Consider the following 15,994-nt stretch of genomic DNA (forward strand, 5'->3'; position numbering starts at 1 on the left):
TTCTTTCCTAAAAAGGTACTAAACAGACTATGCCCTTGGAAGGGAGAGGGCTAATACTCGGTTCCAGGAACCTGAAGACATGTACGTGACATATGGCGTTGGTTCTGGGTCAGAACGAGAAATGTTTTTAATTTGAGCTGATCACTGTTTGTTTTGTATTGGAATATGAAGGTGAACTTTGCTCTATGTGAAGGAGGTGAACTTCGCGACCAGAGATTCTCTGCACTGTGTTTATAAATGCAGAAAGTACAAGAGCTGGAAAATGTGGAAAGTGGGTTAATAGTTTGTAATGGGACCTGGCGAGCTACCAGGGCTGTGTATTTACATCCAACGGCTACACAAGGGTGGTATTGGGATCTGAAAAGAAACGTGTGTGGGTGACCAAGTTGTAACACTACATTTAGGCCTAGCTGAATGAAAATACAAATACAGTATGTCTTGATAAATGACACAAATCAATCTATACTGATTGTTCTCATGTATATTCGTTTGTGTTTGTGTCTTAAGTTTTGTTTTATGAACGTTAATAAATACACAGACGACCTTGTTCATTAGTGTGATGATTTTTATTGGTTTGTGATGATTAAAGTTAAAGCAAAGCAGCTGCAGGGATCATTTCAACAGACAGTAAAGATTCTATTTTGGAATGACTGGACAGCAGAACACCCAGAGGAACAGAATTAGAGTACAGTTCTAGAGAACACCAGCTAGAGTTCTACATTCTAGGAGAATTCCAGCCACCAGCCAGTAGTGTGCAGGATCCAGACATGACATCATGCCATGGATTTAATACCTCCTGGTGTCTAACTTTAACAAGACATGTACCCCTAATGCATCCATAGTATTACTATCTTTCTTTTATCTGGTGGAAATGGGTTTCTGAGTCCTACTCAAACCAAGCATGAGACTAAGACCAGGATTCAATCCCAGCACTTTGTCAGCTATGTGCCATTTTAAAGGTAATTTATGATTGAACTGAACATTCATTGTGAATGCAGTCTAATTATCATATTAAGTAGCCTATTGAATCCCAGCCTGAATATTCAGTAGCCTATAGCAGGGTCAGGACTGAGTATTCAGTAGCCTATAGCAGGGTTAGGACTGAGTATTCAGTAGCCTATAGCAGGGTTAGGATAAGGACTGAATATTCAGTAGCCTAAAGCAGGGTAAGGACTGAATATTCAGTAGCCTATAGCAGGGTTAGGATAAGGACTGAATATTCAGTAGCCGATCAATCGATCGATCGATCAATAGATAGATAGGAGGCTTTTGAACAAAAATGTTTCAGGAGCTGAAATAAAAGATCCCAGAAATGTTCCATACGCACAAAAAGCCAATTACTCTCAAATTTTGTCCACAAATGTTTCCATCCCTGTTAGTGAGCATTTTATCCTTTGTCAAGATAATCCATCCACCTGACAGGTGTGACATATCAAGAAGCTGATTAAACAGCATGATCATTACACAGGTGCACCTTGTGCTGGGGACAATCAAAGGCCACTCTAAAATGTGCAGTTTTGTTACACAACACATATTGCAATGCCACAATCAGCAATTGGCATGCTGACTGCAGGAATGTCAACCAGAGCTAATTTAATGTTCATTTCTCTACCATATGCCACTTCCAACGTTGTTTTAGAGAATTTGGCAGTACGTCCAACCGGCCTCACAACCGTAGACCACATGTAACCACACCAGCCCAGGATCATTAGCGGGGTGAGGGGGCATGCAGAAAAGTATTTCTGTCTGTAGTATAGCCCTTTTGTGTGTGGGGGGGAGAGGGGGGAGAGAGAGAGAGAGAGAGAGAGCGAGAGAGAGAGAGAGAGAGAGAGAGAGAAGGGTACTCCAGGGTAGGGTGCTCCTGCATACGGTCAAGTTGTTGGACACTAAAGAGAGGTGACGGTGGTGTTGCTAGGCGTGTTGCTACGGGGCTCCAGCCTCAGTTTGATTGGTCGTTTTGGCATCAGCAGACCCTGGTTGTCCATCTCCAATGGGATCTATAGAGAATAACAGAACAGAACAGAACCCTGGTTGCCCATCTCCAATATGATCTACAGAGAATAACTAAACAGAACAGAACCCTGGTTGTCCACCTCCAATGGGATCTATAGAGAATAAAATAACAGAACAGAACCCTGGTTGTCCATCTCCAACATGATCTACAGAGAATAACTAAACAGAACAGAACCCTGGTTGTCCATCTCCAAAAGGATCTATAGAGAATAACAAACCATGTTACAACAGGTGGTGACCATGTTAAAAAAGGAACTGACCATGTTATAAAACAGGTGCTGACCATGTTATTAAACAGGCAGAGACCATGTTAAAACAGGCGGTGACCATGTTAAAACAGGAGCTGACCATGATAAAACAGGAGGTGACCATGATAAAACAGGAGGTGACCATGATAAAACAGGAGGTGACCATGATAAAACAGGAGGTGACCATGATAAAACAGGTGGTGACCATGTTAAAACAGGTGGTGACCATGATAAAACAGGAGGTGACCATGATAAAACAGGGACCATGATAAAACAGGAGGTGACCATGATAAAACAGGAGGTGACCATGATAAAACAGGAGGTGACCATGATAAAACAGGTGGTGACCATGTTAAAACAGGTGGTGACCATGATAAAACAGGAGGTGACCATGATAAAACAGGAGGTGACCATGTTAAAACAGGTGGTGACCATGTTAAAACAGGTGGTGACCATGATAAAACAGGAGGTGACCATGATAAAACAGGAGGTGACCATGTTAAAACAGGTGGTGACCATGTTAAAACAGGTGGTGACCATGTTAAAACAGACGGTGACCATGATAAAACAGGCGGTGACCATGATAAAACAGGCGGTGACCATGCTAAAACAGGCGGTGACCATGATAAAACAGGCGGTGACCATGTTAAAACCGGCGGTGACCATGTTAAAACAGGTGGTGACCATGTTGAAACAGGCAGTGACCATGTTAAAAAAGGGTGATGACCATGCTAAAACAAATTGTGACCATGTTAAAACAGGTCCATGTTAAAAAAAGGTGCTGACCATGCTAAAACAGGTGGTGACCATGTTACAACAGGTGCTGACCATGTTACAACAGGTGGTGACCATGTAATAGGTGCTGACCATGTTAAAAATGATGCTAACCATGTTAAAACAGGTGCTGAACATGTCAAAACAGATGTTGACCATGTAAAACAGATGTTGACCATGTAAAACAGGTGCTGACCATGTAAAACAGCTACTTACCATGTTAAAACAGGTGGTGACCATGTTCAAACAGGTGGTGACCATGTTAAAACAGGTGGTGATAATGTAAAACAGGTGGTGACCATGTTAAAATAGGTACTTCGGTAATTGCGGCCTCTATCTATGAATGCTACTGATGTTTGATGATGTCATATTCTGTCTGCTCAGGTGAGCGTCTCACCTCGGTCTCGTCGCAGACGGAGAAAGTGAAACTCTGGAGGATCTCGACCATGGCCAGTTTGATCATGATCAGGGCGAAACGCATCCCGATACAGTTCCTGGGCCCTGCCCCAAACGGCATGTACGTGTACGGATCAATAGACTCCTTGTTCTCCTTACTGAACCTGTACAGGGAGAGGGCAGACATATTACACATTGTATTGTTGTTGATTTGTGGTTGTGGTTCAGACACATTACACGTTGTATTGTAGTTGATTTGTGGTTGTGTTTCAGACACATAATACATTGCACTGCAGTACTATGAAGCACTGTAGTACGTTGTAGCAAAATGTAGTAATGCTCTTGTGTTTGTATTGTGGTTGTGTTATGGTTGTGCTGTGGTTGTACTGTGGTTGTATTAAGGTTGTGTTATGGTTGGATTGTGGTTGCATTGTGGTTGTATTGTGGCTGTGTTATGGTTGTATTGTGGTTGTACTGTGGTTGTATTAAGGTTGTGTCATGGTTGTATTGTGGTTGTGTTATGGTTGTACTGTGGTTGTATTAAGGTTGTGTTACGGTGTGGTCGAGTACCTCTCTGGTTTGAACTCCTCAGGGTCTGACCAGATCTCTGGGTCACGGTGGAGGGTCCACGTGGGAACCAGGACAATGCAGTCTTTGGGGATGACGATGCCGTTAATCTCCACCGTCTTCTTGGCGACCCTCTCCAGTCGTGGGGCGATGGGGTACAGTCTCAGAGACTCATTCAACACACAGTCCAAATAGTCCATCTGCATCAGAGCTTCGTACTGGATTGGAGCCTGCACCAGGGTTACATATAAATCAGTACCTCACCACATCTGGCACCAGGGTTACACACACATCAGTACCTCACCACATCTGGCACCGGGGTTACACACACATCAGTTCCTTACCACATCTGGCACCGGGGTTACACACAGATCAGTACCTCACCACATCTGGCACCCACACAGTATCTACCTCCTCCGGCAGTTTGGTCATGGTGTGGGGGTCACCTTGTTGGGGAACACAGTATCTATCTCCTCCTGCAGTTTGGTCATGGTGTGGGGGTTACCTTGTTGGGGAACACAGTATCTATCTCCTCCTGCAGTTTGGTCATGGTGTGGGGGCTACGTTGTTGGGGAACACAGTATCTATCTCCTCCTGCAGTTTGGTCATGGTGTGGGGGTTACCTTGTTGGGGAACACAGTATCTATCTCCTCCTGCAGTTTGGTCATGGTGTGGGGGTTACCTTGTTGGGGAATACAGTATCTATCTCCTCCTGCAGTTTGGTCATGGTGTGGGGGTTACCTTGTTGGGGAATACAGTATCTATCTCCTCCTGCAGTTTGGTCATGACATGGGGGTTACCTTGTTGGGGAACACAGTATCTATCTCCTCCTGCAGTTTGGTCATGGTGTGGGGGTTACCTTGTTGGGGAATACAGTATCTATCTCCTCCTGCAGTTTGGTCATGACATGGGGGTTACCTTGTTGGGGAATACAGTATCTATCTCCTCCTGCAGTTTGGCCATGACATGGGGGTTGGTTGCCAGGTTATAGGCCAGGAAACTCATAGTACTGCTGCTGGTCTCGTAGCCGGCGAAGATGAAGATCATGGCCTGAGACAAGATCTCATGATCAGTCAGTCCTGTGGAGGGAGAGAGAGAGGAGAGGAAGGGAGAAGAGAGAGAGAGAGAGAGAGAGAGAGAGAGAGAAGAGAGAGAGAATAGTTTCCAGGTGTGTGTTTGTAACAGTAGTTTACAGGTGTGTGTTTGTAACAGTAGTTTACAGGTGTTTGTTCGGCAGGTACCTTTAGTCTGCTCCTCTCCTGTCTTTGTGTCGTTGCCTTTCTGAGAGTCGATCATCAGCTGTAAGAAATCCACCCGACTCTGGAAGCAGATAGACATGAGGTCAAATTCGTCCAGTCACAACCAATACAAACAGATTCCACTGTATCTGGACCAATCACAACCAACACAAACAGATTCTAATGGATTTCGTCCAATCACAACCAAGACAAACAGATTCTAATATGAATGTAGATATTTGGGTCCCAATAATAGTGTTTTTAAATTCCAACATGATATCGATATGGACGTTCCATATTGGTCCCCATCACTAGTTATATTACATAGTTACATAGTTATATAATAAATAAATACAGAATATTACAATACAAATACAAATGTTCAGATGAAAATATCAACATAACAATCAAATATAAAACATGTTTACAGTTGAGTTCCCAGTGTCACGTCCAGATTTGATCTTAGCCAGCGAGGCATAAAAGAAGTCTGTCACCGCAGTCGGGAAGAAAGAAAACTTCATCTTCTCCAAGATAGGACCTGTGACCGGAAACAAAGCTGGAGAAGGAGAGGAGAGGAACGTTTTACAGAAAGTTTTAGTTTACTAATTTGACCATTTAAAAAAACAAGCACATATAAAACTTTAAAAAGCCATACATGAACATGAGTTAAATCATGGAGATTAACACACAATAAATTCTGGGACTTATTTCCATTGTTAGATCATGGAGGATAACACACAATAAAGTCTGGGACTTATTTCCATTGTTAAATCATGGAGGATAACACACAATAAAGTCTGGGACTTATTTCCATTGTTAGATCATGGAGGATAACACACAATAAATTCTGGGACTTATTTCCATTGTTAAATCATGGAGGATAACACACAATAAAGTCTGGGACTTATTTCCATTGTTAGATCATGGAGGATAACACACAATAAATTGTGGGACTTATTTCCATTGTTAGATCATGGAGGATAACACACAATAAAGTCTGGGACTTATTTCCATTGTTAGATCATGGAGGATAACACACACTAAAGTCTGGGACTTATTTCCATTGTTAAATCATGGAGGATAACAGACAATAAATTCTGGGTCTTATTTCCATTGTTAAATCATGGAGAATAACAGGCAAAGTCTGGGACTTATTTCCATTGTGGTCCTCTTGAGACATGATGGCTAGACAAGATCGAACACAGTTAAGCACAGTATGGCAGTGATATTTTAATACAAAAACAGAGAAGAAGAGCATCTATCTCATCATTCCAGTTACATCATAGGGGTTATTCATATGGGCACAGAGGACATCAAACATATTTTTATTTTTAAAGCTGCCCAGAGAGGATGTTGTTTTTATGGGCAGAGGCAACTCATTCCATTCTGAGGCTCCAGTACACAAGAAAGTACCTTTCCCAGCATTACTCCTGAACCTGTATAAGCACACATCAGCAACACCTGATCTGGTGCTGTGATTGTGTGCATCCCTAACACGAGGAAAGTAATCAGTTAGATATCTGGGCGCAGGACCATAAATACTCCTGTAAACCAAACCTAGTCTAATCTGGGACACCCTAGCCTAAACAGGCAGCCAGTTGAGTTCCTGAAAGCAGCTCCTGACTATGTGAGTAAGTGCTCACCTTCAATACTACCCTAATCAGCTTATTCTGGGCTATCTGGAGCTTCCCCTTCATAAGTTTGGATAAGCCCCCAAACCAGGAAGTACTAGCATAGTCAAAATGGCATTGAATGAGGGCAGTAGCTAGCACTTTCATGGAGTCCTTATCAAGCAGCTTAGACTTTCTAGCCAAAAACTTAGTCCTGGCATTAACCTTCCCTAGCACTTTATTGGCCATGCTCACACCTCCCAAGCTTCCATCAAGGATACATCCCAAGTAGCTAACAGAGGTTTTAGTAGTCAGCACCTGACCCCCTAACTCCACTCTGATTTTAGAGGACCTACTCAATTTAGGTCTGGATCCAAAAATATTTGCTTCAGTTTTCCCTAAGCGCAGAAATAGCTTAATATCTCCAAGCCATTTTCTAATGTTAGTAAGCTCTGTGCTAAATATGCTCTCCAACATAGTTTTACTTTTGTGAGACACCAGAAGTGTAGTCATCCGCATAAAGAAAAAGACGGCAAGAACAAGCATCTTTCATATCATTAATATACAATTAAAACAGCAGAGGCCCAAGCATGCTCCCCTGCGGAACGCCACAACTCATTGGTTTTGCCTGAGACAGTGAACCATTAACCTCTACTACTTGCTCCCTTCCTGATAAATAGGACTTTACCAAGCCTAGAGGGATACTGCTTAACCCCAGTGCCTCCAGTTTGGAGATTAGGAGACAGTGGTTAACTATATCAAAGTCCTTCTGTAGGTCAAGCAGTACCATTCCACACAGATTTCCCTCATCAATCTCTTTCCTGATGAAGTCAGTCAAGTAAAGTAGACATGAATCAGTGGAGTATGTTTTTCTAAAACCCAACAGAAGATCATACCTTTTTTTGTTAAAATATTCACACATTTGCTCATGTACAACTCTCTCCAGGATCTTTGATGTTACACAGAGGATAGATACAGGCCTATAATTCCCAGGGTCAGACTTTATATCCTTCTTATACAGAGGTATATAACTTTATAGGATTAAAAACTACAACTTTGCGTCCTGTGTGTCTGCGCATGTGTGCGTGTACGGTCTCACCGACTAGGAGGAACAGTGGGTTGAACAGGTCAAACTTGAGCATCTTCTTGACGTTGGAAACGAAGGGGTCTGAAGGGTTGTTCAGAGAGTCAATGTCCACACTGAAGGCTGTGCTGGTGACCACGTCCATACTGTAGGGCCCGAAGAACCTGCAAGACAACCACAATTACACACCACACAGCTACTGACCTCACAACTACTGACCACCCAAATACTGACCACAACCACACAACTACTGACCACAACTACTGACCACAACCACACAACTACTGACCACACAACTACTGACCACACAACTATTGACCACAACCACACAACTATTGACCACAATCACACAACTACTGACCACACAACAACTGACCACAACCACAAAACTATTGACCACAACCACACAACTATAGACCACAACCACACAGTTACTGACCACAACTACTGACCTCAACTACTGAACACAACTACTGATCACACAACTATTGACCACAACTACTGACCTCAACTACTGAACACAACTACTGATCACACAACTATTGACCTCAACTACTGAACACAACTACTGCCCACACAACTACTGACCACACAATTATTGACCACAACTACTGACCACAACCACACAACTACTGACCACAACCACACATCTACTGACCACACATCTACTGACCACACAACAACAGTGGCAAGACAAAGTATGTGAACCCTTTGGAATTACCTGTATTTCTGAATAAATTTGTTATAAAATTTGATCTGATTTTCATCTTAGTCACAACAGTAGACAAACACAGTGTGCTTAAACTAATAACACAAAGTATTGTATTTTTCTTGTCTATATTGAATACATCATTTAAACATTCACAGTGTAGTTTGGAAAAAGTATGTGAACCCCTAGGCTAATGACTTTTCCAAAAACTAATTGGAATCAGGAGTCAGCTAACCTGTAGTCCAATCAATGAGACGAGATTGGAGATGTTGGTTTGAGCTGCCCTGCCCTATAAAAAACACTCACAAAATTTGACTTTGCTATTCACAAGAAGCATTGCCTTACGTGAACCATGCCTCGAACAGAAGAGATCTCAGAAGACCTAAGATGAAGAATTGTTGACTTGCATAAAGCTGGAAAGGGTTACAAAAGTATCTCTAAAAGCCTTGATGTTCATCAGTCCACGGTAAGACAAATTGTCTATAAATGGAGAAAGTTCAGCACTGTTGCTACTCTCCCTAGGAGTGGCCATCCTGCAAAGATGACTGCAAGAGCACAGTGCAGAATGCTCAATGATGTTAAGAAGAATCCTAGAGTGTCAGCTAAAGACTTACAGAAACCTCTGGAACATGCTAACATCTCTGTTGATGAGTCTACAATACGTAAAACAATAAACAAGAATAATGTTCATGGGAGGACACCACAGAAGAAGCCAATGCTTCTTGTGGACAGATGAAACTACAGTTGAGTTGTTTGGAAGGAACACACAACACTATGTGCGGAGAAATAAAGGCACAGCACACCAACATAAAAATCTCTTCCCAACTGTAAAGTATGGTGGAGGGAGCATCATTGTTTGGGGCTGCTTTCCTGCCTCAGGGCCTTGACAGCTTGCTATCATCAACGGAAAAATATATTTCCAAGTTCATCAATACTTTTTGCAGGAGAATGGAAGGCTATCTGTCCGCCAATTGAAGCTCAACAGAAGTTGCGTGATGCAACAGGACAACGACACAAAACGCAGAAGTAAATCAACAACAGAATGGCTTCAAGAGAAGAAAATACGCCTTCTGGAGTGGCCCAGTCAGAGTCCTGACCTCAACCCGATTAAGATGCTGTGGCAGGACCTCAAGAGAGTGGTTCACACCAGACTTCACAAGAATATTGCTGAACTGAAACAGTTTTGTAAAGAGGAATGGTCCAAAATTCCTCCTGATCATTGTGCAGGTCTGATCCACAACTACAGAAAACGTTTGGTTGAGGTTATTGCTGCAAAAGGAGGGTCAATCAGTTATTAAATCTAAGGGTTCACATACTTTTCCCACTCTGCACTGTGAATGTTTACACGGTGTGTTCAATAAAGACATGAAAACGTATAATTGTTTGTGTGTTATTAGTTTAAGCACACTTTGTCTTGTTGTGACTTAGATGGAGATCAGATCAAATTTGATGACCATTTATGCAGAAATCCAGGGAATTTCAAAGGGTTCACATACTTATTCTTGCCACTGTATGTATGTGTATTACAATTAAGACTCAGAGCTGTAAGGTGAAATGTCAGAGGTAAGAGGTTAGAGGTCAGGACTCACTCCTTCACTTCGATGGTCTGGTCTTTATCTGCCTGCTTCTTCATTCCGTTCAGCAGGTTAGCAGAGTGCCGCTTCATGATACCAAACATCTATATATATATAGAGAGAGAGAGAGAGAAAGAGAGAGAGAGATACAGAGTGCTGCTTCATGATTAGGGTTGAATGGCCGAGAGTTACCGCACAAAACCACTCCCTTTTCCTGGGATAAATAACTAAGAGACACCAGTAAATTATGCTCCTTAGCTCTTGGATTCCCATTCAGGAAAATCTAGACTAGAATAGCTTGCTGGACATTGTTGTTGTTGTTGCATTTCCTATACAAATAGACTAATCGAAGAGGGATGCAAGCTCTTGTTTGCTGAATGCTAAATAGAGCAGCCAATAGAAATCACGGGTAGTTTGAAAGAGTGAACGCACAATGGTGGTAGACTATAGCAGTTATTTATTCAGACCCATAACCATTCAGATGGTGGTAGACTATAGCAGTTATTTATTCAGACCCATAACCATTCAGATGGTGGTAGACTATAGCAGTTATTTATTCAGACCCATAACCATTCAGATGGTGGTAGACTATAGCAGTTATTTATTCAGACCCATATAACCATTAAATCTTCGTGAAGAGAAGTGAAAGCCATCTGCATCTAATTCTAGTCCTATATTATGATTCAAGCATTTCATTAGAATGAAGAAGATAGGGGTCCTGGGTGGTGCAGCGGTGAAAAGCACTGCACAGCCTGGTGTTCGATCCCAGGCTGTGTCACAACCGACCGTGACCGTGAACCCCATAGGATGGCACACAATTAGCCTATCGTGCTCTAGCGACTTCTTGTGACAAGGCCGGGCGCCTGCAAACTGACTTGGGTTATCAGTCGAACGATGTTTCACATTAGTGATGCTGACATCCAGGTAAAACAGGAAGTAGGTGGTCAGGCGGGTCATGTTTCAGAGGACGCATGACTCCACCTTTGAATAATAATGTAAATAAGGTATCTATAATAACTTTATAAAGAGTTTATAACAAGCTATAATGAGTTTACAGAGATTCTAACAAGCTATAATGAGTTTATATAGAGTTTATAACAAGCTATAATGAGTTTATATAGAGTTTATAACAAGCTATAATGAGTTTATATAGAGTTTATAACAAGCTATAAAGAGTTTATAAAGAGTTTATAACAAGATATAAAGAGTTTATAAAGAGTTTCTAACAAGCTATAATGAGTTAGTAAAGAGTTTCTAACAAGCTATAATGAGTTTATATAGAGTTTCTAACAAGCTATAATGAGTTTATATAGAGTTTATAACAAGCTATAATGAGTTTATGAAGAGTTTATAACAAGCTATAAAGAGTTTATAACAAGTTGATAAAGCATAGAAAGGGAGAGATGGAGGGATGGTTCTACCTCTTTTAGTCGTCCAGAGGTAAAGGAAGGTGAGAGGACACTGCGGATCCGTCTCCATGTATCGTCCTCGGCAACGGACACCGCATCAAACAGCTCGCCGTTCAGATGGAAGTTCTAAATCATGGAGGACAGTTGTAATAATTATCAAACAGCTCGCCATTCAGAATTAATTTCTGAAACACAAATAATGTATTAATAATATCAGTAATAATGTTAAGATTATTATTATTGAGATTATTATTAGGGGATGTGTATGTGTGTGTGTGTGTGTGTGTGTGTGTGTGTGTGTGTGTGTGTGTGTGTGTGTGTGTGTGTGTGTGTGTGTGTGTGTGTGTGTGTGTGTGTGTGGTGGTGTGTGTGTGTGTGTGTGTGTGTGTGTGTCTCACCCTGCGGTTGGTGAAGATGTTGTAACACTCTTTAATCAGGATGGTCTTGATCATGCTTTTGTCCATGATACACAGAACAGGCTGCCTCCCATCATAGATCCTTCACAGAGGCATTTTGTTAAATTACAGCCCTATTCTAATATTGATTAAATACATTTTAAAAACTCATAAATCTACACACAATACCGCATAACGAGAAGCGAAAACGGCTTTTAACCTTATTTACATAAGTATTCAGACCCTTTGCTATGCGACTCCAAATTGAGCTCAAGTGCATTCTGTTTCCATTGATCTACAACTTGATTGGAGTCCACCTGTGGTAAATTCAATTGATTGGACATGATTTGGAAAGGCACACACCTGTCTATATAAGGTCCCGCAGTTGACAGCGCACGTCAGAGCAAAAACCAAGTGATGAGGTTGAAGGAATTGTCTGTAGAGCTCCGAGACAGGATTGTGTCGAGGCAAAGATCTGGGGAATGGTACCAAAACATGTCTGCAGCATTGAAGGTCCCCGAGAACACAGTGGCCTCCATCATTCTTAAATAAAATAAGTTTGGAACCACCAAGACTCTTCCTAGAGCTGGCCGTCCAGCCAAACTGAGCAATCGGGGGAGAAGGGCTTTAGTCAGGGAGGTAACCAAGAACCCGATGGTCACTCTGACAGAGTTCTAGGGTCCCTCTGTGGAGATGGGAGAACCTTCAAGAAGGACAACCATCTCTGCAGCCCACCATCCATCAGGCCTTTAATGGTAGAGTGGCCAATCGAACATCTCTGGAGAGACCTGAAAATAGCTGTGCAGCGACGCTCCCCATTCAACCTGACAGGGCTTGAGAGGATCTGCAGAGAAGAATGGGAGAAACTCCCCAAATACAGGTGTGCCAAGCTTGTAGCATCATACCCAAGAAGACTTGAGGCTGTAATTGCTGTCAAAAGTGCATCAACAAAGTGCTGCGTAAAGGGTCTGAATACTAATAGTGTAAATGTGATATTTCTGGGGGGGTTTTTATACATTTGCAAAAATGTATAAAAATCTGTTTTTGCTTTGTCATTATGGGGTATTGTGAGTAGATTGATGAGAGGGGAAAACGATTTAATCCATTTTAGAATAAGGCTGTAACATAACAAAATGTGGAAAAAGTGAAGGGGTCTGAATACTTTCCGAATGCACTATATACACCTACATGGTACACAGAACAGACTGCCTCCCATCATAGATCCTTCACAGAGGAGAAACATACCTGGTTTAACCACTATATATACATCTACATGGTACACAGAACAGACTGCCTCCCATCATAGATCCTTCACAGAGGAGAAACATACCTGGCTTTAACCACTATATATACACCTACATGATACACAGAACAGGCTGCCTCACATCATAGATCCTTAACAGAGGAGAAACACACCTGGCTTTAACCACTATATATTCACCTACATGGTACACAGAACAGGCTGCCTCCCATCATAGATCCTTCACAGAGGAGAAACATACCTGGCTTTAACCACTATATATACACCTACATGGTACACAGAACAGGCTGCCTCCCATCATAGATCCTTCACAGAGGAGAAACACACATGGTTGGGGAGTAACGGATTACATGTAAGGGATCTTTTTTTAAACGGTAACTGTAATCTGTTACATTACCAGCAAAAAAATATTGTAATCAGATTACAGATATTTTTTTTAAACTAGATTTTTTTTAAACTATTACTTTGAGGATTACTTTAAATTCAGAAAAGATGTTTGTGAAAAAATATCTTTGACACTTCTGTTTTCTCAATGACATTCAAATCAGCATTGAAAAGAGCCACAAGTTTAAGTTTGTTTAATCCTATTATTATATATAGTAGTGTTAGGTTCTGATTTCTTGACTTATGAAATCATGAAATATACTTATTCCTGTCACTGAGGGAGAGAGGGGAATTTATCATGATTACATTATGTCAGGATATGTTTTTGTCATGGATCCTATGAGAGGAGGATAGACACCCGTCTGGTACAAGACAACATAACAGCCGTGAGTTGGGGAGGAGTGAGCACTTTGGGGCAGAGGTCAGGTCAGATGAAGTGAGGAAGAACAGGAATCACTAAGGTTCTGTATTGGCTGTCCAGGTGTGTAGGAGCAGACTCAGCATAGGAGAAAGGGTTAAAGGGAAAGTCATCTAAAGTAACTGAATGTAATCCGATTACGTTACTGAGTTTGGGGTAATGTTGGACAGGTAAAACTAGTAACTGTAACGGATTACATTTAGAAAGTAACCTACCCAACACTGGAAACCCACACATTTATTAACCACCTCTTAGAAAATTACATAGAAAACATTATTCTGGTTTTGGTTGACATTACTAATACTATTCCTCATGGTCACATGACAGCTCGAGCAGGTGATTCATTGAAAGAACATAGTACAGTTGTGAGTCATCCTAGTACGGTACAGCCAACTGAACTCACCCCCAGATTCTCCCGTACTTCTGAAAGCACTCTGTGTCAAAGTTAGTGAAACCCTGCACACAGAGAGATAGAAAAAAAGAAACTGCTGATTCATGCCTGGTCATGTAGGTGTGTCTTACACCTGAACAGAGAACACACCTGAAACAGGTGAGGGTTGAGGAGGGTTTGTTATTTTCTATGGTCCTCAGAGTCAAGCAACACAACTTCTAGACTGATCATGTCTCATTTCACCTTTTATTTATCTATTGTTCAAACAACCGGCTAGTCCTCTTTTTCTTTCTCAATGTTTTGTTTTACATGGGAGAAAAATAACACTATTGTTTAAAATATGAGAGAGATGTTTATTCTGTATGGGTACTAACCTTTTTATACTCCATCATTGTGCCAAAGTAAGGTAGGGGTTTGGGACCAGGGACACCCATCTTAGTGAAAACACCATAGGGCCAGTACCCGTACCTGTACACACAAGTTAACTAGTAATATGTTCTACAGAAGTATACAACATATATATATTATCTTGCATTGTTGGAAAAGGACCACTAACTAAGCATTTCACTGCTAGTCTACACCGGTTAACTACGATAAATGTGACAAATAACATTTGATTTGATGTAAGTCCTTACACTACTATTAGGGTGATGAGGAGGGCTAGGAGGGTCCACGTCTCAGCGGAGAAGTATGGCAGAAAACTCATCATCTTTCCTCCGGTTTGGCTCACTGCCGCTTCTGAAAACAAAGGCTCCGTTTTCTCTCAGGTTCGTTTGAGTTCACTTGTCTAATGGTCTGACAAGTTTTGAGTCTGTCCGGTTCTAGTGTGGTTCTTCTGTGCACGCGGCAGATCTCAACTACCGACCGTTGCTCTTCTCCGTACTCTGTTTGAGACCGTGCAGGTTACAAGTGGTTATTGTATCCCGTCGGAAAAGCACATCTGTGATGGTAGCTAGAATAAGTATGAGCCACAATGGAATTTGCGGTTCGACTTCAAAATAAAAGTCCCATACTGTAACTGATGCAAACGGATAAAAATAGTGGATATAATGCCATATTTGGACAAGATAATGCTGAACAGGGTTAGAATGTTGTTATATGAATTAAAAAAAGACAATAAGTAGTTCATTTGACGCAAAAAATAGTTGAAGTCGCACTGTGGCTGTATTATAATTGCTTTGGGACATCTATTTTACTTTACAGCGTTACCTCTGGATCTTGGGTCCATGAAATGTGAAGAGTTTACACAAGTATTAGCATCGTAGCTCTTATTGCAGGACTTTAACTGTAGGAAATCACCTCACAATTCCATAAGTTTATTTAAAAAAGAATAACATTTAACCTTTATTTACCTAGGTAAGTCAGTTAAGAACAAATTCTTATTTACAATGACGGCCTACCCCGGCCAAACCCAGACGATGCTGGGCCAATTGTGTGCCACCCTATGGGACAGCCCACATTCAAATCAGGGACTTTAGTGACGCCTTTTGCACTGAGATGCAGTGCCATAGACCACTGTGCCA

General features: G+C 41.6%; 1 protein-coding gene across 2 annotated transcripts; it reads right to left on the minus strand.

The window, feature by feature from the left end:
* Positions 1 to 544: 544 nt before the first annotated feature.
* LOC106594168 (cytochrome P450 3A27) lies at positions 545 to 15,414 on the minus strand. 2 transcript variants are annotated; one of them, XM_045711250.2, is made up of 13 exons: positions 15,107 to 15,414; positions 14,846 to 14,939; positions 14,484 to 14,536; positions 12,021 to 12,120; positions 11,635 to 11,748; positions 10,229 to 10,317; positions 7,946 to 8,094; positions 5,665 to 5,792; positions 5,240 to 5,318; positions 4,917 to 5,077; positions 4,002 to 4,228; positions 3,433 to 3,595; positions 545 to 1,997 (listed from the first exon to the last, which is right to left on the minus strand). In XM_045711250.2, exons 1-13 carry the CDS (start codon positions 15,178 to 15,180, stop codon positions 1,887 to 1,889), a joined length of 1,542 nt encoding a protein of 513 aa, XP_045567206.1. In that variant the 5' UTR covers positions 15,181 to 15,414; the 3' UTR covers positions 545 to 1,886. The 2 variants fall into 2 exon arrangements, with proteins under 2 accessions (XP_045567206.1, XP_045567207.1); XM_045711251.1 differs by lacking the exon at positions 545 to 1,997 and adding an exon at positions 2,037 to 2,105.
* Between the last annotated feature and the right edge of the window lie 580 nt (positions 15,415 to 15,994).

The sequence above is a fragment of the Salmo salar genome, chromosome 12 (genome assembly GCF_965601325.2).
Source record: "Salmo salar chromosome 12, fSalSal1, whole genome shotgun sequence".
Taxonomy (NCBI): domain Eukaryota; kingdom Metazoa; phylum Chordata; class Actinopteri; order Salmoniformes; family Salmonidae; genus Salmo; species Salmo salar.

Bases quoted from the DNA above. Each gene is read 5' to 3' on its own strand.
- LOC106594168 (XM_045711250.2), bottom strand. From the start codon at position 15,180: ATGATGAGTTTTCTGCCATACTTCTCCGCTGAGACGTGGACCCTCCTA. The intron at 12,121-14,483 runs GTGAGTTCAGTT...GCCTCTGTGAAG, and splicing joins AAGTACGGGAGAATCTGGGG to GATCTATGATGGGAGGCAGC. The intron at 8,095-10,228 runs GTGAGTCCTGAC...GTTGTCTTGCAG, and splicing joins CAGACCATCGAAGTGAAGGA to GTTCTTCGGGCCCTACAGTA.